The sequence below is a fragment of the Rhynchophorus ferrugineus genome, unplaced genomic scaffold (genome assembly GCF_030347505.1).
Source record: "Rhynchophorus ferrugineus isolate W39M unplaced genomic scaffold, kcgeb_rfMv2 rfM2, whole genome shotgun sequence".
NCBI lineage: Eukaryota > Metazoa > Arthropoda > Insecta > Coleoptera > Curculionidae > Rhynchophorus > Rhynchophorus ferrugineus.
The window spans coordinates 24,680,784-24,701,031 of NW_027472581.1; the positions used below are offsets into that span (position 1 = coordinate 24,680,784).

Genomic DNA, 20,248 nt, shown 5'->3' on the forward strand with positions numbered 1-20,248 from the left:
ATTATAAATTCTCATATTCTAACGTATTAACTCTCTAGAATATACCTTTAAGTTTATATTCAGACTGGATAGTAGTATACGTATATATAATCACAAATATTACTTTATTTTTGGGTTTAATGTTGCAAAATACAGCAGCAATTGCAATAACGGACACAAAACCATTCTATTGCATGACAATGCTCGGTTATGCATTGTAAGAGTTGTAAATTGCCTTTATTTTAACAACCTTTCAATTTGTGTATCCCATCACTATAGTGTTTTTAAAAGGTCTGCTTTTCACTTGAAGTCGTTTTTTACAAATTAATTTTTGTAATTTTAAGAAGAGACGGAAGTCAGAAGGAGTTAAATCTAGCGTATAAGTTGCATGTCGAAAACATTGGTACTTTAATAATTCCTCATAAATATTTAATAATACTTTCATTTTGACAGTGGCGATATTGTGTGAGCAGGTCTCCTCTCTAAATCACATTTTTCACAATATTTTTCATCCTGTTGGTGTAGAAGATTGCAATAGTAATCTAAATTTATTGTTTTACAAATGTGGAGGTGATCTATGAACAAAACTCCAGTTTCATGTCAAAGCTATATAATAACACTTGATAGTTGATTTCTAAACATTAACTTCGGGACAAGAAAGTCATATTCACACTCATTAGCCTCTTACTTGAATCTAAATTTTATCAGGATGATTATGATAAGCTTAAGCATCATGGTGATGAAATGACCTACAATATATGTCTATTCGTATGAATAATGAAATATCATAATGGTATCAAATATTGAACAATCGAGTATTTCTTGTTAGTGAAGTTAAAGTTTCTTTTTTTATCTCATTAAATTGAAAGCGGAGTTTTTTGGTCGCCAACAAGATCCACAAATGGACTGAAATCCAACCGTGACAATTTTGCTTTGCGGCGAAATGACAAAACCTGATTATCTTCATCCATTTCGATGGTAGGTTAAATTGGAAACATCATACTAAACTTATATAAAAATCAATAAACTGTACTGGTTAATCACAAGATACTACCAACTACTGAAAATATCAATTTGACCGAATTTCAAATTCTAAGGAATTGTTTTTTTAGCCGATAGGGTGCATATATAGTAGCACTAAAACACGAAACCAGAAAGTACAATAACGCTGCCTACAAAGTTCTTCGATTAATTACAATGCTTAACTATGCAACGAAGAACTGTACAATGACTCGAAGTCAAATTGATGTAAGACGTTATCCAAAATTTCTTTTTAAAACATGAAATAAGGTTACTAAATCACAGCGACGTGGAAGCGATGCAGCTACTGCATACGAACTTCAATGGTTTTATTTTAATTTTAATTTGGGAAGTGCATACTGATGTATTAATCCCGTACTCGCCTTGCTTGTCTATTAATACAAGTACAATTGAACAATAGTTATAAAATAACTTTTTTTTATAAATTAACATCTCTATTAGATACGCTTAGTAGAATCTTAATTAAAAATTAATTTATTACTACTTTTCATTTGTACTTGGATTAATTCACAAGCAAGACGAATGCGAGAAAATCCATCAATATGTATTCCTCAATTATAACATTATAATAACTTATAGCTATAGTTTAACTAAGGGTATACACTTTATATAAGTTCGTATGGTTTGGTTCGCTTTAATCTCCTGAGATTCTGCGCGCTGTCCAGCAGTTGTATTGCTTCCACGTTAGTATGATTTAGTAATCTTCTTTCGTATTTCAAGGCGAAATTTTAGATAACTCGCAAATCCATTTGATTTCTAGGTCATGGTGCAATTCTTTGTTGGTTACGTAGCGATAGGCATTGGTAATCAATCGAAGAACCTTGTTTTGATAGCGTTGAATGACTAGTTGATTTGAATTTTTAGTGCAACCCCATATTTACACCCCATAGGTCCAAATTGGCTTTGTAATTGAGGTAAAAGTAATTGTATAGAGACAAGTTGAGATAAAATAGCTTGTCTGTTAATTTTGTACCAAGAATATCTAATAAAAGAAGTAAGGAAGCAAAATTGGATGGACCTTTTTTAGTTTTAAAATCGATATACCGTACACTCCTTACTATTAAGCCTAATTAACCATCGATATCTTCGAGGAAAGAAACCAGCAATAAATAATTATCAGCTATAGTACCCGTCAAATCGTTATCCGAGATGATCGTAAAATAACGAACGATAGATCCTAACAGACTGGCGACGATTAATTGATTTTGATACTATATGAATGGCATAGGTGAAATGTGATTTGTACCAAAAAAGTCGCAGACAAGGATCTTTTTGCGGTGTATATAGGACGGGGAGGTCATTATACGGTTAAATGTGTACAGCTTTTTTCATCTAGCATTAGACTCGATGTTTTTCAGAAGCGTATAAGGGGAAATCGAAATGGAAATAGACGACAACCGGTCATTACGGCATTTTCATCGTTTACGATACACAGAAATATGTGTACGTTACTCCTCGCGTATGATTTGCTGTCGAACCCAATAATTGGTAAAAATAACCTCCGCCGCTTATACATTCCACGGCCGAGAGGATTTTCTAAATATTTCCAACAGCACGTTCCGTGAAAAGCATCAATAATATTTCATGTACAGAGCCCGTACATAAAGGTAGTTATTGAAAATATATCGAATGCTTCAGCGTGAATTGACCTCACAAGACGGATATGTTTTTATTTATCGGGATCGTAAAATCTAACGCTTTCTACTTTTTTGTAATTTCAAATCAGTCGGAGTCTATCTATTATATCTATTAGATCTAGACCGGTATTTTAAAAAAATAGGTTTTTTAGTTAAAAGAGGTTTATTTTAGTTTAGACTATTTTTTGAACTGATCTTCTATCATCGACAGCCTATATACAGGGTAGATCATCTAAGGATTTCGTTTTAAAGGGATGTTTTTTTTGTCATATTTTCAAAACTTAACATTTTGAGAATATGCCGTCACGAGGATTTTTCAAAATTAAAATTATTTTTGGAGATATAGCAGTTTTAGTGACGCAGTGTCTAAAAACGAAACTATATATTTTACCAACTAGTTTCCTTTTACCAACTAGGGGTTTATCTGGACTGAACCTATAGGTTAACGTGGGCTCGGCATTAAACCTACCGACTGGCGGGTGACTAACTTAGAATTAATTCCAGAAGACATCCGGCCGGTGGGTTGCTGGCGTGACTGGGATCATTTTCATTGTCGGATTTTGCGCTCTTGCCTAGAACAATCCCAAATATTAAACAATCACAAACAAAAATTTACAACCATGCCCCAGCAGGATTCGAACCCGCGATTATCGCAACAGTCGTGTCACCTTTACCACTGTGCCACCAAACCAGCAAAACGAAACTTTAAACCCGTTTATCTCGAAACTACATTGTTCGAGATTGTTGATATATTTCATTTTCTACGGAACCGATTTTCTAGAAATGTATTGAGAGCCTTCTCACATTCTTCTATCGCATTAAAGTAAAAAATCATTTTTTTTGCCAAATTAGGGCTGTTCGGATAAACGAGATTTTTTAACCGTTTTTTTTTTGACCTTTCTGATTATTATAAAAAATGTAAAAATTTGAATTTTGTTATACTGTTATATGTTTTACTACTGTTTTACTGTTTATGTGTTATAGTTTCTTAAACTTTGCTTGCTATTTGCTTTCTAATGCAAAATCAACTTTCTAAGGAAGCAAATCCAATCCAAATCCAAATTCAGCGTATCATTTATTTATATATCTATGAAGTATTTAACTAAATTTCACAACAAATATAGCCTGAATGAATTGTGACTTGTTGGATCTAAAATCAAAATTTCTACATCTACCCAAAAAATTAATTCGTTTATTCCTGTAAAGCATGCCATTTGTTGTAACTAAAAATCCGAAATTAGACAAAGAAATCTGGTTTTTATTTTTTATATTTGTTTAAGACTACAATGACATACCTCTTGCAACAGTGGCTTAAGACAAAATACCAGAAAATAGCAGGAGAATTTGGGGTATTTTTTGTAAATTTAAATTTCCTCTTGTCAATTTTCTTAGAAAGTGTAACAAATTAAAGAAAAATACATTTTTCTCCAAAGAGAGATGTTTGCTGGCTCATAATTATATATCTCAGAAACTTAAAAGCTTAGATTGCAGGTTCCAGGTATCACATTCATGGAAATGAGTAAACGAGAAATCCTATTAACCGGTCACATTCAGCAAGCATGGGCCTGTCTATCAGTTGTTATGATAGATGCCATTTGGTTTAATTAATCAGTGCTTTCGTTTTTATGGAAATACTTAATAATGTATCTACTTCTGAAAAAAATTGAAAATATGTAATTTTTATATACGGTGTGAAAAAGACAAGTAACATAACAGATTTATTTATATATTATATGATATGGACAATATCGTTTTGATATAATAAATAATTTAGAACAAAATACGGCCTGATCAAAATATTATAATTTTATACAAAAAATATATATTGGTATAAAAAATTAAAACATGTCCCAATAATTTTCTTTGTAATCAGGTAATTTTAGTATAATTAAGAGAGAAACAATATTCTTGCTAATACAACATAATAAGTAAATTTATAACAATCATATAAGAATATTTTCCTATATATAAAAAAAATACATAGAGCACAAATTACTGATATTATTATATACAAATTATTATTCTCTCAAATTCTACATACTGATGGTTTAACTGATATGAGATCTAATAGTGGAACATATTCCTACTGAGTGCCACACGCATAACCATATGGAACACAGCAATGCTTTAGCCAGAGCATTAAGAAATACGTCTGCTTGGGAAATATAGCTACTTGTATAGTTATTGTCATCGGACAATGTTACTCTTCTATTTTTCAGATTGCTCTGTTTGATATTGATCCATGTCTTTTTGGTGCTGTTCGTTACGTTTTGCATCCAAAAGGTCAATTTCACATTTCATTTGTGATCGACTGTTTACAGATTGTCGCATCTTAATCAAATAATATAATTTCTAATATGGCTTTAGAGCAAAACTTACCTAGCGTCGCATACGAAATAATTTAAGCTTACAAATATCTTGAACCTGTGTAGGCAATTGACGGCAAAATGTAAACCAACAAATATACCTATAGCACTGTTTTTACATCTTATACGTTCGTCCACATAGTGCGTACTTCTTATCTGTATAAGTGCGAATCGGTTTAAATCCTGCCTGCTTCGCAGGGATTAGTTCTTCGCGAGCTTGCAGAACGCTTTCTTGATGATTGATAGGGGACCTATTTCTCGATAGTTCTTACAACCTTTACTGTCTCCTTTTTCAATATTGGAATATTTATTACCTTTTTCCATGCTTCATACATATCGAATTAATGTATCCAAATATAATTGTTTTAATAAAGAATAACTTATTTATTTTATAATTTTGTATTTTCATATTTTATAATTATATAAATATATTATTCATATCTTTTATACTTTTATATTTTGATGTTTCCGCAATTTTTCATTATTTTGCTTTATGTTATAGACAGATTCTTATTCATTATTCTATCTAACTTTTTCATCTTTTAAGGGTACTGGTGGGAGCTCCAGAGGCACGTTCTCAGTACCAGGGTAACAAAGTTCAACGAGGAGGCGCGGTTTATAAATGTAGGCCTGAAGCAGAGCACTCCTGTGAAGAAATTCCTTTCGACCGAGAAGGTAAGAGGAACACTATTTCTATATCAACCGAGATAGCGAAAGTAGTGAGAAAAATTTGAGCATTTCTTTAGATTCTCATAAAACGATATTACGAACCTAAATGAAATGGTAAATCTAAATAATAAATATCTTTATATTTAAAAAATATTAAAATATATTCAAACTATCTCAAGTACTAATATTAAAATTTTTACATTGCATTTAATTATATGAAATATTAATAAGTATAAATTACTACACCACTGAACATTATAACAAAGTATCATAAGTAAGATTATTTTCTGAACTATAACAACTTCAGAGCATCAAATATACATGATCTTTTTTTTGCTTTTATGTTATAACCAGAAGTATAGAATAATAAAGGAAGTAATACATGTTTGTATATTAAAACAGAAAATATATGAATAAAACTATTTTGAAATTGATATTTGACTCTAGCATCTATATTAAAACAATAACGAACACAATTAGGTAACTGTAATAAGTAACTGGGTAATATGTTTTACAATTTGGAAATGTATATTAAAGGAATGTAATCATAAAATTAACTATTGCTTTTCTTAAACTTAGGTTTATAAAGTAAATAATCAAAATAATTGATAGAAAATTGTTTCAAAGAATAAAATGTCATATAATCACATATCTTGATGCATTAATCATTAAACACCTAAGTGAATCTAATGTGGACTAAAAAACTTCCGCGTCTTCTTAACGGACCTGGAAAATCATATATTGAAGTAAAATCAACCAATTTCACAGCTACAATTAATATCCATAAAGTACAATATTTGAAAAGGTCATCATCAACATTCAACCGTCATCCAAAATATCTACTAAAACTAGAAACTACTAGACTAGAACTACTAGAAAAAAATTAACACCTGCATATCAGTTTGCTTTTATGAACAAACAAACAGAAACAGGTTTTATGACATTATTAGAAAAGCCTACGAAGAGAAAAAAGTTTGTTCAGCATATTCTTGGACGTAGCCCGAACTTTCGATAAAGTCTGGCAGAAGATTCTTGTGTATAACTCTATAAAATATTCCGAAGCAATACATGCGTTTTGCGTTGCGGCCAAATGACAAAAACCTAATTATATAACTTCGTCTAAAATATCATCATCTAAATACCTCAGAATACATTTCGATGGTAGGTTAAATTTGAACATTATATTAGACAAAAAGCAGAACAGATTACATTCAAAGTCAATTAACTATAATGGTTAGTCGGAAGATACTCTCAACTTGACTTAAAAGCAAACAGATTTGTTTATCAATCAATGGGGTGCAAATATGGGGTTGCACTAAAACATCAAACCAAGTGGTAATCCAACGCACCCAAAACAAAGTTCTACGATTAATTACCAATGCTTATCGCTACGTAACCAACGAAGAGCTGCACGATGACCTCGAAATGAAATGGATATACGAAGTGATCCAAGATTTGGCTTTAAAACATAAAATAGGGTTGCTAAGGCACTGCAACTTGAAGGAATACAGCTACTGGACAACACGCAGGAAATCAGAAGATTGAAGCGAACGAAACCACACGAACTTATTTAGTGTAAAAGTGTATTCTTAACATAAGTTTTATTTTAATTTGGGAAATACATACTGATATATTAATCCAGCACTCGCGTTGCTTATATATTAATGCAAGTACAATAGTAATAAATTAATTTCTAAATTAAGATTGTACTAAGCATATCTAATGCAAGATGTAATTAATAAAATAAAGAGACTAAGAAAGTGCCAATGGGTCTTCCTAGATAAGTACCTTATTTTCACTCACTGTAGAGACAAATTGTAAGTTCGTCGGCAACGACTAGTAGTAATATAAATAATTTTTAAAAAAATCCCTGATCTGCATTCCTGGTTAAACTGTAACCCAGAAATCATACCAAATATTAGAAAAGACGATGTTTAATGATTTTTTTTTGACAAAACGATTATTTCTGAAATAATTCACCTTTCAAAACAAAGAAAACACAAACCGATTAAAGAGTAATGAAGAGCCCGATTTCTGTTGTCCGACGATAAATCTCCGCGAGATAAAATCAAGCTCGCCATTGAATCGGATCGAATATATCGCGTAGCCGTCTCCCACGCCACATAATGGCAGATTGAACATATCAATTGGCAATTAAATTTATTATATCGGGGAGAAGGGCACAGTTAGGAAACAAACAATAGTTGCATGACAATGAAAGGGGCTTCATCTACAGGCTGGCTGGCATCAGGCCACCGCGATATCACCATTATCTGTGCCGTGGAACAATATGATCGAGAAATAATTCCTGCATAATGAGGATCTATTACTGCTACATGTTTACATTGGGAATAAGCGATTATGGGGAGTTTTCGTACACGAACTCGTCAATTTATTGCCGGTTGGATGCGTGACTGAATACGTTGCATTCGTTGCTTATTGTTATAATTCCAGGTTTGTTACATTCTTATTAAAATTGTGCTATTTTTCTTCTTATTTTTATTGTTTGTATGTTTTTCGCTGTAAATAATAAGTACAGGGGTTGGGCAAAATAATATGAACACCTGACACGATATTTATTTATTAATAAGGAGCCATCATTTGCTATTAAAATTGCTGCAATTCTTCGTGGAATAGATTTGTAAAGTGTCTGAATAATTTCCAATGAAGTTTTGTCCCATCCTTGTATCAAAACATCCGCCAATTGCTTCGGTGAGATTGAAGATGGAAATCCATATCTTATTCTCCGCTGTAAAACTGCCATAACAATTCATTTTTATTATAACAATTATAAAATTAACTATAGTTTGCACTAAAGGTATATACTTTATGTAAGTTTGTATGGTTTGTTTCGCCTCAATCTCCTGACATCCAGCGCTGTCCAGCAGTTGTATTGCTTCCACGTTAGTATGATTTAGTAATCTTCTTTCCTGTCTCAAGGCGAAATCTTGGATAACTTCTCAAATCCATTTGATTTCTGGGTCATCGTGCCATTCTTCGTTGGTTACGTAGGGATAGGCATTGGTAATAAATCGAAGAACCTTGTTGTGACAGCGTTGGATGACTAATTGATTTGAATTTTTACTGCAACCCCATATTTGCACTCCATAGGTGCAAATTGGCTTTATAGTTGTCTTATAAATCAATCTTTTTGATTTTAGATCAAGTTGAGAGTATCTTCCGACTAACCAGTATAGTTGTTTTATTTTGGTTCTAATGTGTTTTGCTTTTTATCTAACATGACGTTTCCAATTTAACCTACCATCAAACTGGATTCCGAGGTATTTAGCTGATTCAATTATGATGAGATATGGCGATTGAGCTGTCCAGGGAAGATATTTGATGATATTCTGATACTTCTCAAACCAAAACTAAAACTTTTTGGCTGCGAATATTGGCGTATTATTGGTTTGGAACATGGCAGTATTGGGCAGCGATTGTCGATCAAATCATAACGGAAAACCCCTTCCCAATGACTGTGGGAAACAGGCAATCCAAATTATAGGCTTTTTTGAGGTTCTTCATACGCATACACCTCGCTGTTTGTACCATACCACAGTCTTCCAATCATCAAGTTTATAGATTTTATGATCGTTCCACTTTTTTCGCAGCTTAATTTTGGTTTTCATTATAGAGGGTTTCTTAATCGCCCTTTCATGAATGTGAATTTTGTAGGGTTCCCGCCGTACTGTCGTCATTCATCATATACTGTCATTACAGTTGATATTGTCGCTCGGGAAACGTTAAGCGACATCTGAAAGATCACACATTTCACCTATCGCTTCTTTTCAACCTCATAGAACAAAGCGTATTGAAACATAATCTGCAAGAATTGGCATGTAAACTGATCATTATTTACATAGAAGCAGTGTTGTAATTGTGTTTTTTCTTTTATTTTTATTATTTTTTCTATCCCCTTTAGATGAATCAGTATTATATCTGGTCTATCTGTTTTTATATAATAAGTCCTATATATCTAATCTTGAGACTTTTTATTTTCATGACATTGTATTCTACCTGAGTTAAATGAATGCATTCCAAGTTTTGTTTCGCAAGCAGTGATTAATAACTTGAATGCATAAGAAGCTGTAAGAATGACTTACATTTTGATTTTACTTAAATTTATAAAAATAGAAAGAGTGTAATATTTGCTTTGTAAATTATAATAAAACTATTCAATCAAATATCAAAGAAATATTGAGAAAAAATATTCTCCTAACTAAATAATATAAAATAATGTCTTGGCATTGATTAAAACGTAATTTGTAGTGTAACCTAGCTTTAAAACAATACAAACCCAGTAAAAAATAAGTTGTTGGACATATTTTCAATAAATATTGTCACTATTTGTGCTCATTCTTGTGACGTATATTTATCCATAATAAAATTTTGATGTCTACACAACACAATGGTTAAAGCGAAACTGAGCTAAACGTCACCTAACCAAGATGGCGCGCACTCAAAATGGAAGCGGGACTTTTGCCCCACCTTAGGTCAAATCAAAATGGTAGCGGGACTTTTATCTCACCCTAAATAAATATCATCAATCAATATAGTTGCTATCAGTAGGATATGTGGTAGATGAAAATCAGTTCATGCAATTTTACTTAATTAAAACTTACTATTACATTAATTTAATACTTTTTTCTATAAATATTCTAATAATGAAGTTATACTAAGAAAAATCAAGACTTGTCAATATCTATCTATGGATCTTCTAGTTGCCATACAAAAACCGAATATTTTTTATTTTCTCTGGTAGACCATCATAAGAGACAACTGTACAATTCTAGAAGATATATATCGAAATCAGTTGGATCTATTTTCTCAATGATGTATTAGCAATTTTCTCATATCTCTCATTGGATGGAGTACATAGAATAGAATTTCTAAGTTGTGGTTAAGCATCTGCGTTGGCTTCATCGGCCCTGCATTTGCACTAACAACTTAAAGTAATCCCTGCCACCAAAAATTAATTAAGAATGAACGATGATGATGATTCTCGAAATGTTGTAATTTTTAGAAAATAAAACTGATTAATGTCAAATCTTTTTGTTATATATTTCATGTATAAATCCCCTGTGCCATTTAAACAACATAACCTCTATGCTTATACGAAACAGTCCGATACTAAAAAACCCCATATACAGACGAGACGTCAGATCTCTTCACCCCGACCTTCTCGCGGTCTGTCGTGTGTATGCATTCGGAGACATTCGAACAATAAACTGCAATTTTTTTCGTTCTCTACAAATTTAATTCACCGCAGTAAGATATTCCGTTTTCTATATATAGAGTAAGCGTGCTGAGCATATCTACATACAATGAGACTTTAAACGCTTCTTGAAGACCTCAATATTTCGCGACGGTCCCAAAGAAGAGGTCAGTACGAGCACAGAACACCATAGTTTTATGTTTATTCGTATTAAAATAAAAAAAACACTATCGATTTTAGATATACTTTTGAAGCATTATTTTTATATTGTTGTTCTGGTTTTGCATTTTCTGTTGAGAGGACAGAAGAGGAGAAAACCTCCAGAATGAAAGTTAACAGACTTATGTCCATATTCTTAATTATTTCATTAATCTTAATTTACTTAATTAATCTAATTGTTCATACGAGCAGTTCCATCAAATATACTCTCTCCAATTGGGAGAAGCGTTTGTCAGTTTTTAATTAATTTGTGATAAGTTAGAGCTACTAACACAGTAGTTAACAGTAGAAGTCACTCTATTACGAATAAATAAATTAGCAGTATTTTTCAACCCATATAAAAATACCTTTTATAATTTTCAAAGCGTTCTCATAATATTATAAAATTTTGACAGCTGACAACACAACATGATTCCCTGAAACGCTATGGTCAAATACATAACGACTTCTTATGTTATGCTATGAATTGCAGCAGTTTGTCTCTTCTTATTACTTCTACTCTTCTATTATTCTACATTGAATTATCAAGATATCGATTTTTAGTCATTGGTCATAATTTGGTATAAAAATAAATCTCTTTTTTTAAATTACAAATAGTCTGATGACTATTTGTAATTCCTTGTTTAATTCTGATGCTCTCACAAGTTTTATTTAATTTTCCTCCCAATTTATGGAATTTTTCCATTTATTGTACTGTTTTATTTTCTACTTTAAAATCGCTTATATATTTCATAGGCCAATGGTTAAATCTACAAAATTTCACCGCAAGTGGAATGAAAAAGTAATTAATTTCAGATAGTTTTTTTATTACCATAATCAGTCCATAGCCGGCACTTTGGGGAGTCTCTACGTCTCATCCAATAAGCCATTGTTATTAACAATGAGTTATTAACTATATCTTCCATCTAAAAGGTGGATTTCGCTATAGAAGTATGTGAGAAATTCGTTCACTTTTCATTGGACAGGCATGTCCAAATCATTGTAATCTCTTCTAGTATGATCTTTTTTTTGTATATTTTTTAAAGTCTCCTCTTTACCAGCGAGGGTTTATCTGGACTGGACCTACTGTTTAACGTGGGCTCTGAAACACGGTTCTCGGCATTAGGCCTGACGAGTGACCAACTTGGAAATCATTCCAAAACATCTTTTTTTACACTCTTTTTACACTACTATTTTACACTCTTGCCTAGGACAATCATAAATATTAAACAATCACAAACATAAATTTACGACCATGCCCCAGCAGGCTTCAACTATCGCAACAGAAGGTGGACCGTCCCGCCGCCTTTACCACTGTATCAACCAAAGCCAAGCCGGCCAAATACGATCTTGGAGAGCAATATATAGAATTTGTCTTAGACACCGAATTGCTTTTTGCAGTTTACCCGTGGTTATATAAAAACCGCACCTTTCTTTTTCTAAATAAATATGTATAAAAAAGATCATCTTCTCCACTCATCGACAATCACGTCCGGTTTCATTTCCAATTTTCACACATTATCACTAAATTACCTTAAAATCAAACACGGGGTAAATTAAGAACGAGGCAACGTGGCAATGCTAAAAATATATACGCAATGTGTTTGAATCGAAATTCATCGCAAACATAAAACATATGGTAGATAAATAAACGTACGTGTTCTCGCTTCAGCCTGTAAAATCTGCAAAAATGTGAAAATATTTCAAAATAAACGCCACCATCTTCCCGGTTTGGTGGCAGTCAATCTATACGAATTTCCAATATTGTTTTGCTATTGCAAACCGTAGAATTCGACCAGTTATCATCTAGACAAACAAAAAATAACCACAATGTTTATATGATACTACAACTACTTGACCTTGACAAAAAAGAACTTTATTATGATTAATTATTTCTTGTTTTTATTTATCTACATTTATTTATATTTTATGTGCGCTCTAGAATTTTTTTTCATAGTTACTAGTTGTTGCCGACTAACTACAATTTGTCTTTACATTAACTCAGGTCTAGGTATATCTCTAGAAGGACCCATCATATTTTAGTCTGAATTTATTTGTTGAATAATTTATTTGTTAATAATATTTAGTTGAATAATTTTTATGTATAAATACTACCGTTTTTCAACTAAATACATCTCCGTGCGGTATTCTACAGAATAACAAAGGGTTTTGTTATTTTGAGTGTGGTGTTCTCCAAGAGGTGAATAACTTCGATATTGACATGAGATTGGAATCTGTCTTTGTAATGCTCTTGATTTCCTGGGTGTCAGTCGGTATTTGAAGGTATCGATGTAATTAAGCAGCCCTGTAGTATCTCAGTGAACCTCGAATACTTCTCAGGACTTTTTTCTCGAAAACTTGTATTTTATTTATATTAGTTTTCGCGGAACGTCCACATAATTGTATTCGGTTCATATGGGCTTCAATACTTGCTTATATAACAGCAATTTACTATGTACTGATAATTGTGATTTTCTTCCAGTTAACCAATACATTTTCTTATATATGAAATATGAGTTTTTTTCTTTTCTTTTTTACATGTTCCTTTTAACGAACATTTGCATTAGGGTTTATTCCGAGATACTTAGCGTTATTGCTATATGGAATGATATTATTATTTACTGTTATTGGTGGTTGAGCCGTCCGATTGTATGTGAACTGCACATGCAGAGATTTACTTTCGTTAATGTGTATTTTCCAGTCTGGTTTAATTATTTATATTGTCACTTGCCTGTTAAAAATATTCGTGTGGCTTCTTCGCTATTATCTCTGACAGAAAATGTCCTACTCTATATATGTGATATACCACATATGTAGAGTAAGTAAATAATTGTCCCCAATACACTTCCTTGTGGTACATCTTCTTTTGTTGGGGAGTAGACTTCCTCGTGTTTGACTTTAAACATTCTTGCTGTAATGTAAGATTTTAATAGCTCATTGTATTGTTTTGGTAATATTTTATTTAGCTTATGAACGAGGCCGCCATACCCTACTTTATCGAAAGCTTGTGCCACATCTAAGAATATAGCTGAACATATATTTTTACCTTCATAGGATTTTTAAATTACATATGTTATTCTATGCACCTGATCAATCTTCGAATGTTTATTAAAAATCCAAACTGATGTGTAGGGATTAGGTTTCTTCTCTATAATAAGTTTTATCCTCTTCAGATTTGTGGGTTTTTGTTTTTCTTGATTGCTGCGTGCCTAATTTCCATGTATGTCTCTTACAGGTGTACATACTGAGTAGACATCGTTTTAGATGGCTTTTCAGAGCGAATAATCTATTTCCTTGTCATATGTTAAATTTCTCAGACCGTTATTTATGGATTTGCTTTTATTTTTCTGCATGCCCCTTTTCAACCTTTTGGTTCTACAAGTAATAATACTTCTAATAGGGATGTCGGCCGCGGACAAAAATATCTATATCCAAAACCGAAGTATCAATAACTTAAAAATATCGGTATATTTTAAAATGCTCGAAAAATATCTCTAACCTTTTTTTTAAATTATATCGAAAAATTTCTAAGTTGATATCGAGAACCGTAACACCAGTCCAATAGTTTCATCTGGTCCAAATAAACCCTATTTTACCTAGTTGGTAAAATGGAGAAGAAAATGAAGTTAACGATTCGTAGCGTGATTTTGATGATACAGGCAGATTTGTATCGCCTTGAATTGACTGTATATATTTCATCCACATTTTAGTATTCGAGCTGCAATAGTCGTTAATTAATCTTGGTTCACTTCTATTATATATTTTTAATGGCTACTGCGAGAATGTATGTAAATTAATACAGAGTTGTTCGCAGTTACATCGAATTCCAATCCTGTGAAACCAAGGCATTTAATATCATATGGAGATGAACATCATATTGTAATTCTTTGGCATTGAGTATAATAATACCACTTAAATAGTTTTTCGCATTTTCGCATAAAATGTAATATTGAGGCACTAAATATGCATTTTGAATCTAAAATTTTTCTCTAGGTATTGAAAAATATTGTTCCCACTACAGATAAATAAAAGTGGTGAGAAATATAATGGTGTAAGTCGAGTAATTAATATTAAATATTTGATTTTTTTCATGGAAAAGTCAAATTTTGCTTACAAACCAATATTGTTTGTCCTGGTGACGAACTTGGTAAAACAAAGTTAATTTTTTCGATTCCGATTTTTTTCTTACTTACACCACTTTTTCTCACCACCTCAGTTAATCAAACTAATATTTGGAGTGCCTGCTCTGGTCGATTTGTGAAAACTTTTATTGTACCCTAATATTTAAATATGCATCAGTCATGTACAGTGAAATTGAGTGGACGTAATTTTACTAAATAAATATAATGAGTAAAACTAACTGCTTATATTGATCAAATGTAACACTAATTTAATACAATTCCAAAATATACAAGCCAACCTTCCTATTTATGGTTCCTTTTTAGTAATCGAAAGAGACTTTGTCACATACTACAGCTTCTATATTTAAAATAATGCAATATATTAAAAAGGAATTTATTTGACTTTTTTTATTAGGTAATTTATTTCAAAACTACAGTTTTTTGTGTTATATATTAAATTAGGAACGGACGGAGACAGCATTAGCTCACGACCGGTGTTATGAAAGATAAACATTCTGAACAAAACAAATGTGTGGGATTCGGGGAATGATATATTGTGACAGAGGCCATCGGAAAGTAGCCGAAAACACCAATTTCGAAGACGTTTAGTGTGGATATTCTGTTGACTAACAGCTGATAAAACAAATTTAATGAATCAGTTATTAAAAACTTATGTCGAGTGTGTTGGATTTAGAAGTAACGAGGTAGAAAGTCATGTTTGTTTTGCCATTAATATGTTCAGGATCAAATAAAAGACATGATCCAATTTAGTTGACACCATCGTTATTTACATTTGCCCTTGCACATTACAATAGCCATACTTGCGCAAAAAAACATCATTATCATGCTCCGAAATAGCATGGAATCTATACATTGCACATAATTTTATATGTTTTTACAAAGCAACAATGCTGACAATCAACCCTGGAGCTCCATGTATATTCTGCGTTTTTCATAGAAGTTTGATACTTCACGACTAATGTTTTCGAAGAAAGTTTTGATTCTTCAGTCAACATATTTGGTCAAATAGCACTTGTCATTAAACTTGTTTTAAAATAAACTTATTCTTAGACCATATGGCTTCACAATGCAGTTACATCGTGAAGAATGATCGAATTATCAGATAAGTAAAAATAAACGATTGTTACAACGTAGAACATCATATCGTATAATAAAATCCACTTCTTTAGTGAAAAATCTCTATTTAAAGTTATTAATAACATATTCTTTATAAAAAGTGACCGCTCAAAGGTTTTTTAATGAAATCTAGTAATATTTGATGATCACAATTAGGGACAAATCTAGTATTAATGTATAGAAGTTGTAAAATGGTTTCTACAGATTACGCCAATATTTTAACTGATTGAGAGTGCTACGATTTTATCTACCCATCCACGATTTGATCGAATGACCCTCCTGACAAATGATAGGAGACTTATTGCCTGAGATATTGTTAGTTGGTGTTTTTTGTCGGCCCATCATTCGATCCAGTTCAATAGATTTGTCATACTTCATGGATTTTGTAGCGGTTTTGATTTGCTCTGATTATTGGTTTGTCCTCAACAAATGAAGCCGTAGCGACGTCAATAATAACTGTTGATACTGATCTCTATAACAAGTGATGGTTATATTAGCTGTTTACATGTAACCTGTTTTTTTATTTTAAAAAAGCATTTATTGAGAAATATGTATACAATATATATTAATCAACATATTTTCTATCATATTCTACAAATATTTCTCACTATTTTTTGGTAACATGGTGTAGAAAGAACGATGTTGATTTGGCAGCACTGATGCATTTTCGCATTTCTTTAGTATTTTGAAACTTAGCCAGTTAAGTCATGCTTCATTGATCTGAACAAGTGGTAATAAGAAGACGCTATGGCTACTGAGTACTCCGGTAGGGGCAGAACTATCAGTTCGTCAGAATGTGATCTTAAAATAGAATGACTTCGCGCTTGTTACAGTAGACAGTTTCATTCCGCTTCGGTAAGGTTCGACAGAGCTTGGAATTGTTTTTATAGATCCTCTTTTCAGTCCCAATATGCTACGGAAAACTGTTCTTTTTCTTAAATGAGAGACAATAAAGGTTCGACAGGGCATTTTCAGTCAGGGCAGTCAATTCATTTGGTAACATTTTCCCTCCTTGGGAATATTTCCCACCTCATGTATTCGCCTGAAAACTGGAAAGCTATTTGGAAGTTCTTTTCAGAAGGTTTCAGCTGAGTTTTTGTGTAATAAACCTACAAAAATTCATCGAACATTTTTAGCCTTTCAGGCTGTTGTTTGTCATTAGAATCAAAAATAGCACCTTTAAATAATTAAACCCGAAAGTGATAATTGGGATATGACGGGGAGGTATCGCCGTACTAAATTTTGTCCAAAAGGGTTGTATACCGCCCATTTAATGACATCAGTTAATTAGCGGTAGATTTGATTTTACCACATAAGATTGAATATATCGTATAGCATTAAATATCTATATTTTGATTCGAACCTGGGATTCAACATTTCAACAATAATCTTCATATATTATCAAAAACATTATAATTTTCTTCAAGAGTTTCAATTTTCGTCGAGTTAAAATTTAAGAAATGTTATAGTGAATTGTTATAATGAATTTTGGTATAATACAAACCAAGAAATTCCTTGAGAGCTGCAAGAGAACAATTCATCAATTTACCCATCATTTTGTAATAATATTATTACTAATGTTTCATTATATATGTAACATATAATGTTTAGAGAGCACTGAACATCTCACTATATTTAAAATAATATTTAAAAAATCAACTTTTGTCACACCTTGTATATATATATTTGTCTAAAGTGGCGTCAAATCGCCAAATCTGTCTGAACGGCGTGTCGAAATAATGTTAATTTTACACCGTAGGAAGTTATTTAATAGCTAACGACGGTGGACTTCACTTTCGATTTTTCCATATCGAGGTGAGCTGCCCACGCGGACGATTCATTCATGATTCGAACTCATTAGTGACAATCAGTACCTGCTTTCGGGTTTACGTTCCTATAACCTACATTTTTTTTTCTCGTTCGGATAGTCTATTCAAACCGCAATAGGGTTTATATTTAGATATAGATCATGGCTCGTTTCTATTTTACTGTTTTGTTTTCGTAACAGATATGGAAACCTGATATGCGAATGGATTAATTAATCTGGTTGTACGATCAGAACGAATGAGCAAGAAGGAATATTGTGAAAGGATTTACGACTAAAATTATTTATGCTTCAAGAGAAGTCTGACGTATAGCTACGTTTATGTATTTATACTAATTTTTAAAGTAGCTATATGGCTTAATAACAACTCGTATTGAGGTTTATGGGTACCTCAACACTAAATATGTGACAAAATACACAGCCTTTTAAAGCTTTATTGTTTTTTCTTTTTGGGGAATGGGTCAACCAAATTTTGGTGGTACAATAGCCTTATTATTCAACATTCACTGCAGATAAATTGACACTTCTTTCGAAGAATGTAAAGGACGTCCATGTAAATGGTGCCCCGAACCTTTACCAAAAGTAAACGGCTTAAGAAAATGGTTTAATACCGCTGTCTTTTGTTCAACTTTGTTACATACCTGAAGACGATTGTAGTGTATATGATCCGATCCGAAATCTTGCCAGGAAATACGATTTTATTGAAAATAATTTATCTTTTAGAATTTTATTTAAAAGAAAAGAATCGAATAGATTTTTTTCAGTTGTTTAATTTTACTATATTGCTGACGATATGGGCGGTGATCCATTATCCTTTAGAGAAGTTTTTAATACTGAACTAGGTATTCCAGTTACTTTTTTTTTATTGCACTTCACCTTGTTAAACTTTCCCTAGAATTGTTGTTATGTCAAAGAACATAGTTTAAAATCTTTATGGTCTATTTAACATGTTTCCAAAATTTTCTTATTATCTCTAAATAACCATTACGTATTACGTACATTGGCATTTATACTATTATTAAGTTTAAATTTTATGTATAAAAACAAATTATTTGGTAATGTAAACTGTACATTTTTATTTATATTTCCATAGAATTTTAAACGAGTTATGACTATAAAATTATTTTAACTAATTTATAGAAATTATATCACCTAATTTATGATAGTACTATAACTACTACGTTTTTCAATAACTTCGAAAAAATAAAAGGCAAACCTAGAAAAGTTCCTGTGTTCTTAGTGTATTTTCTTCAACTTCAATACACTGAGTACTATGTTTCAGTATTTGACAGTTCAATAAGTTAATAATAGAACTATTTTAATGCTATTTTATTATTTCAATTACCATAACAATAAAATCACTACTGCTACAGCATATACAAAGGACCCAGCATCTCTCGTAGATCTAATAACAGCTTCAAACAACCTCCAAACACACCATGATAAAATACAACAGCCACAAGACATGGCGTATTAAAGCAAAAGAAACAAAATGTACCCACGTAACATTAAACGAAACATACTCTTAAACGAAAATAACTTGGACTTATACTATATTAAATGTATTGGCTTATCAGGCGCAAATCCAAGTGATCATTAGATTACAAGGTATTACTATACTAATCAATACTTAAGCCTATTTGGTCATATTGAATTCAACTATGGAGCACTGTTCGCACGTCTAATATAGCCATCAACTAACGGTTTGAAAGCAAATTATTGCGTGCCATTGTCGGTACTCCGTACTATGTCTCTAATGAAGTATACAACGCGATATCCCTTTAAAACCCATAACGAGTATACTTCTAAATGTTCCTGTTAAGAAGTCTTTAAAAAGTATTGCTGCCTCCCAATGTGCTCGCTAATCAGCGAAATATGCGACGTGATTGTGAAGTACCTAGACTGAAACGTTTAACACCATCCGATCTGGTTATAGGACATATATGGAATAAGACTAACTAATTAAGAAAATATTTTACACACTCACTTAATGAAATGATTTTCTACGTGTCATATATATATTATGTTATAGTCATAAGAAATGCTTATTGCCCACTGGA

The 20,248-nt window shown here is 31.9% G+C and overlaps 1 protein-coding gene across 2 annotated transcripts in view; it reads left to right on the top strand.

The window, feature by feature from the left end:
- The window catches only part of if (integrin subunit alpha inflated), a 197,566-nt gene that overhangs the window by 47,690 nt on the left and 129,628 nt on the right, over window positions 1-20,248 (top strand). For both annotated transcript variants that reach the window (XM_076394397.1, XM_076394398.1), the window contains exon 2: window positions 5,571-5,698. In XM_076394397.1, the coding sequence (XP_076250512.1) occupies window positions 5,571-5,698 (128 nt within the window). The remainder of the gene's footprint in view (window positions 1-5,570; window positions 5,699-20,248) is intronic.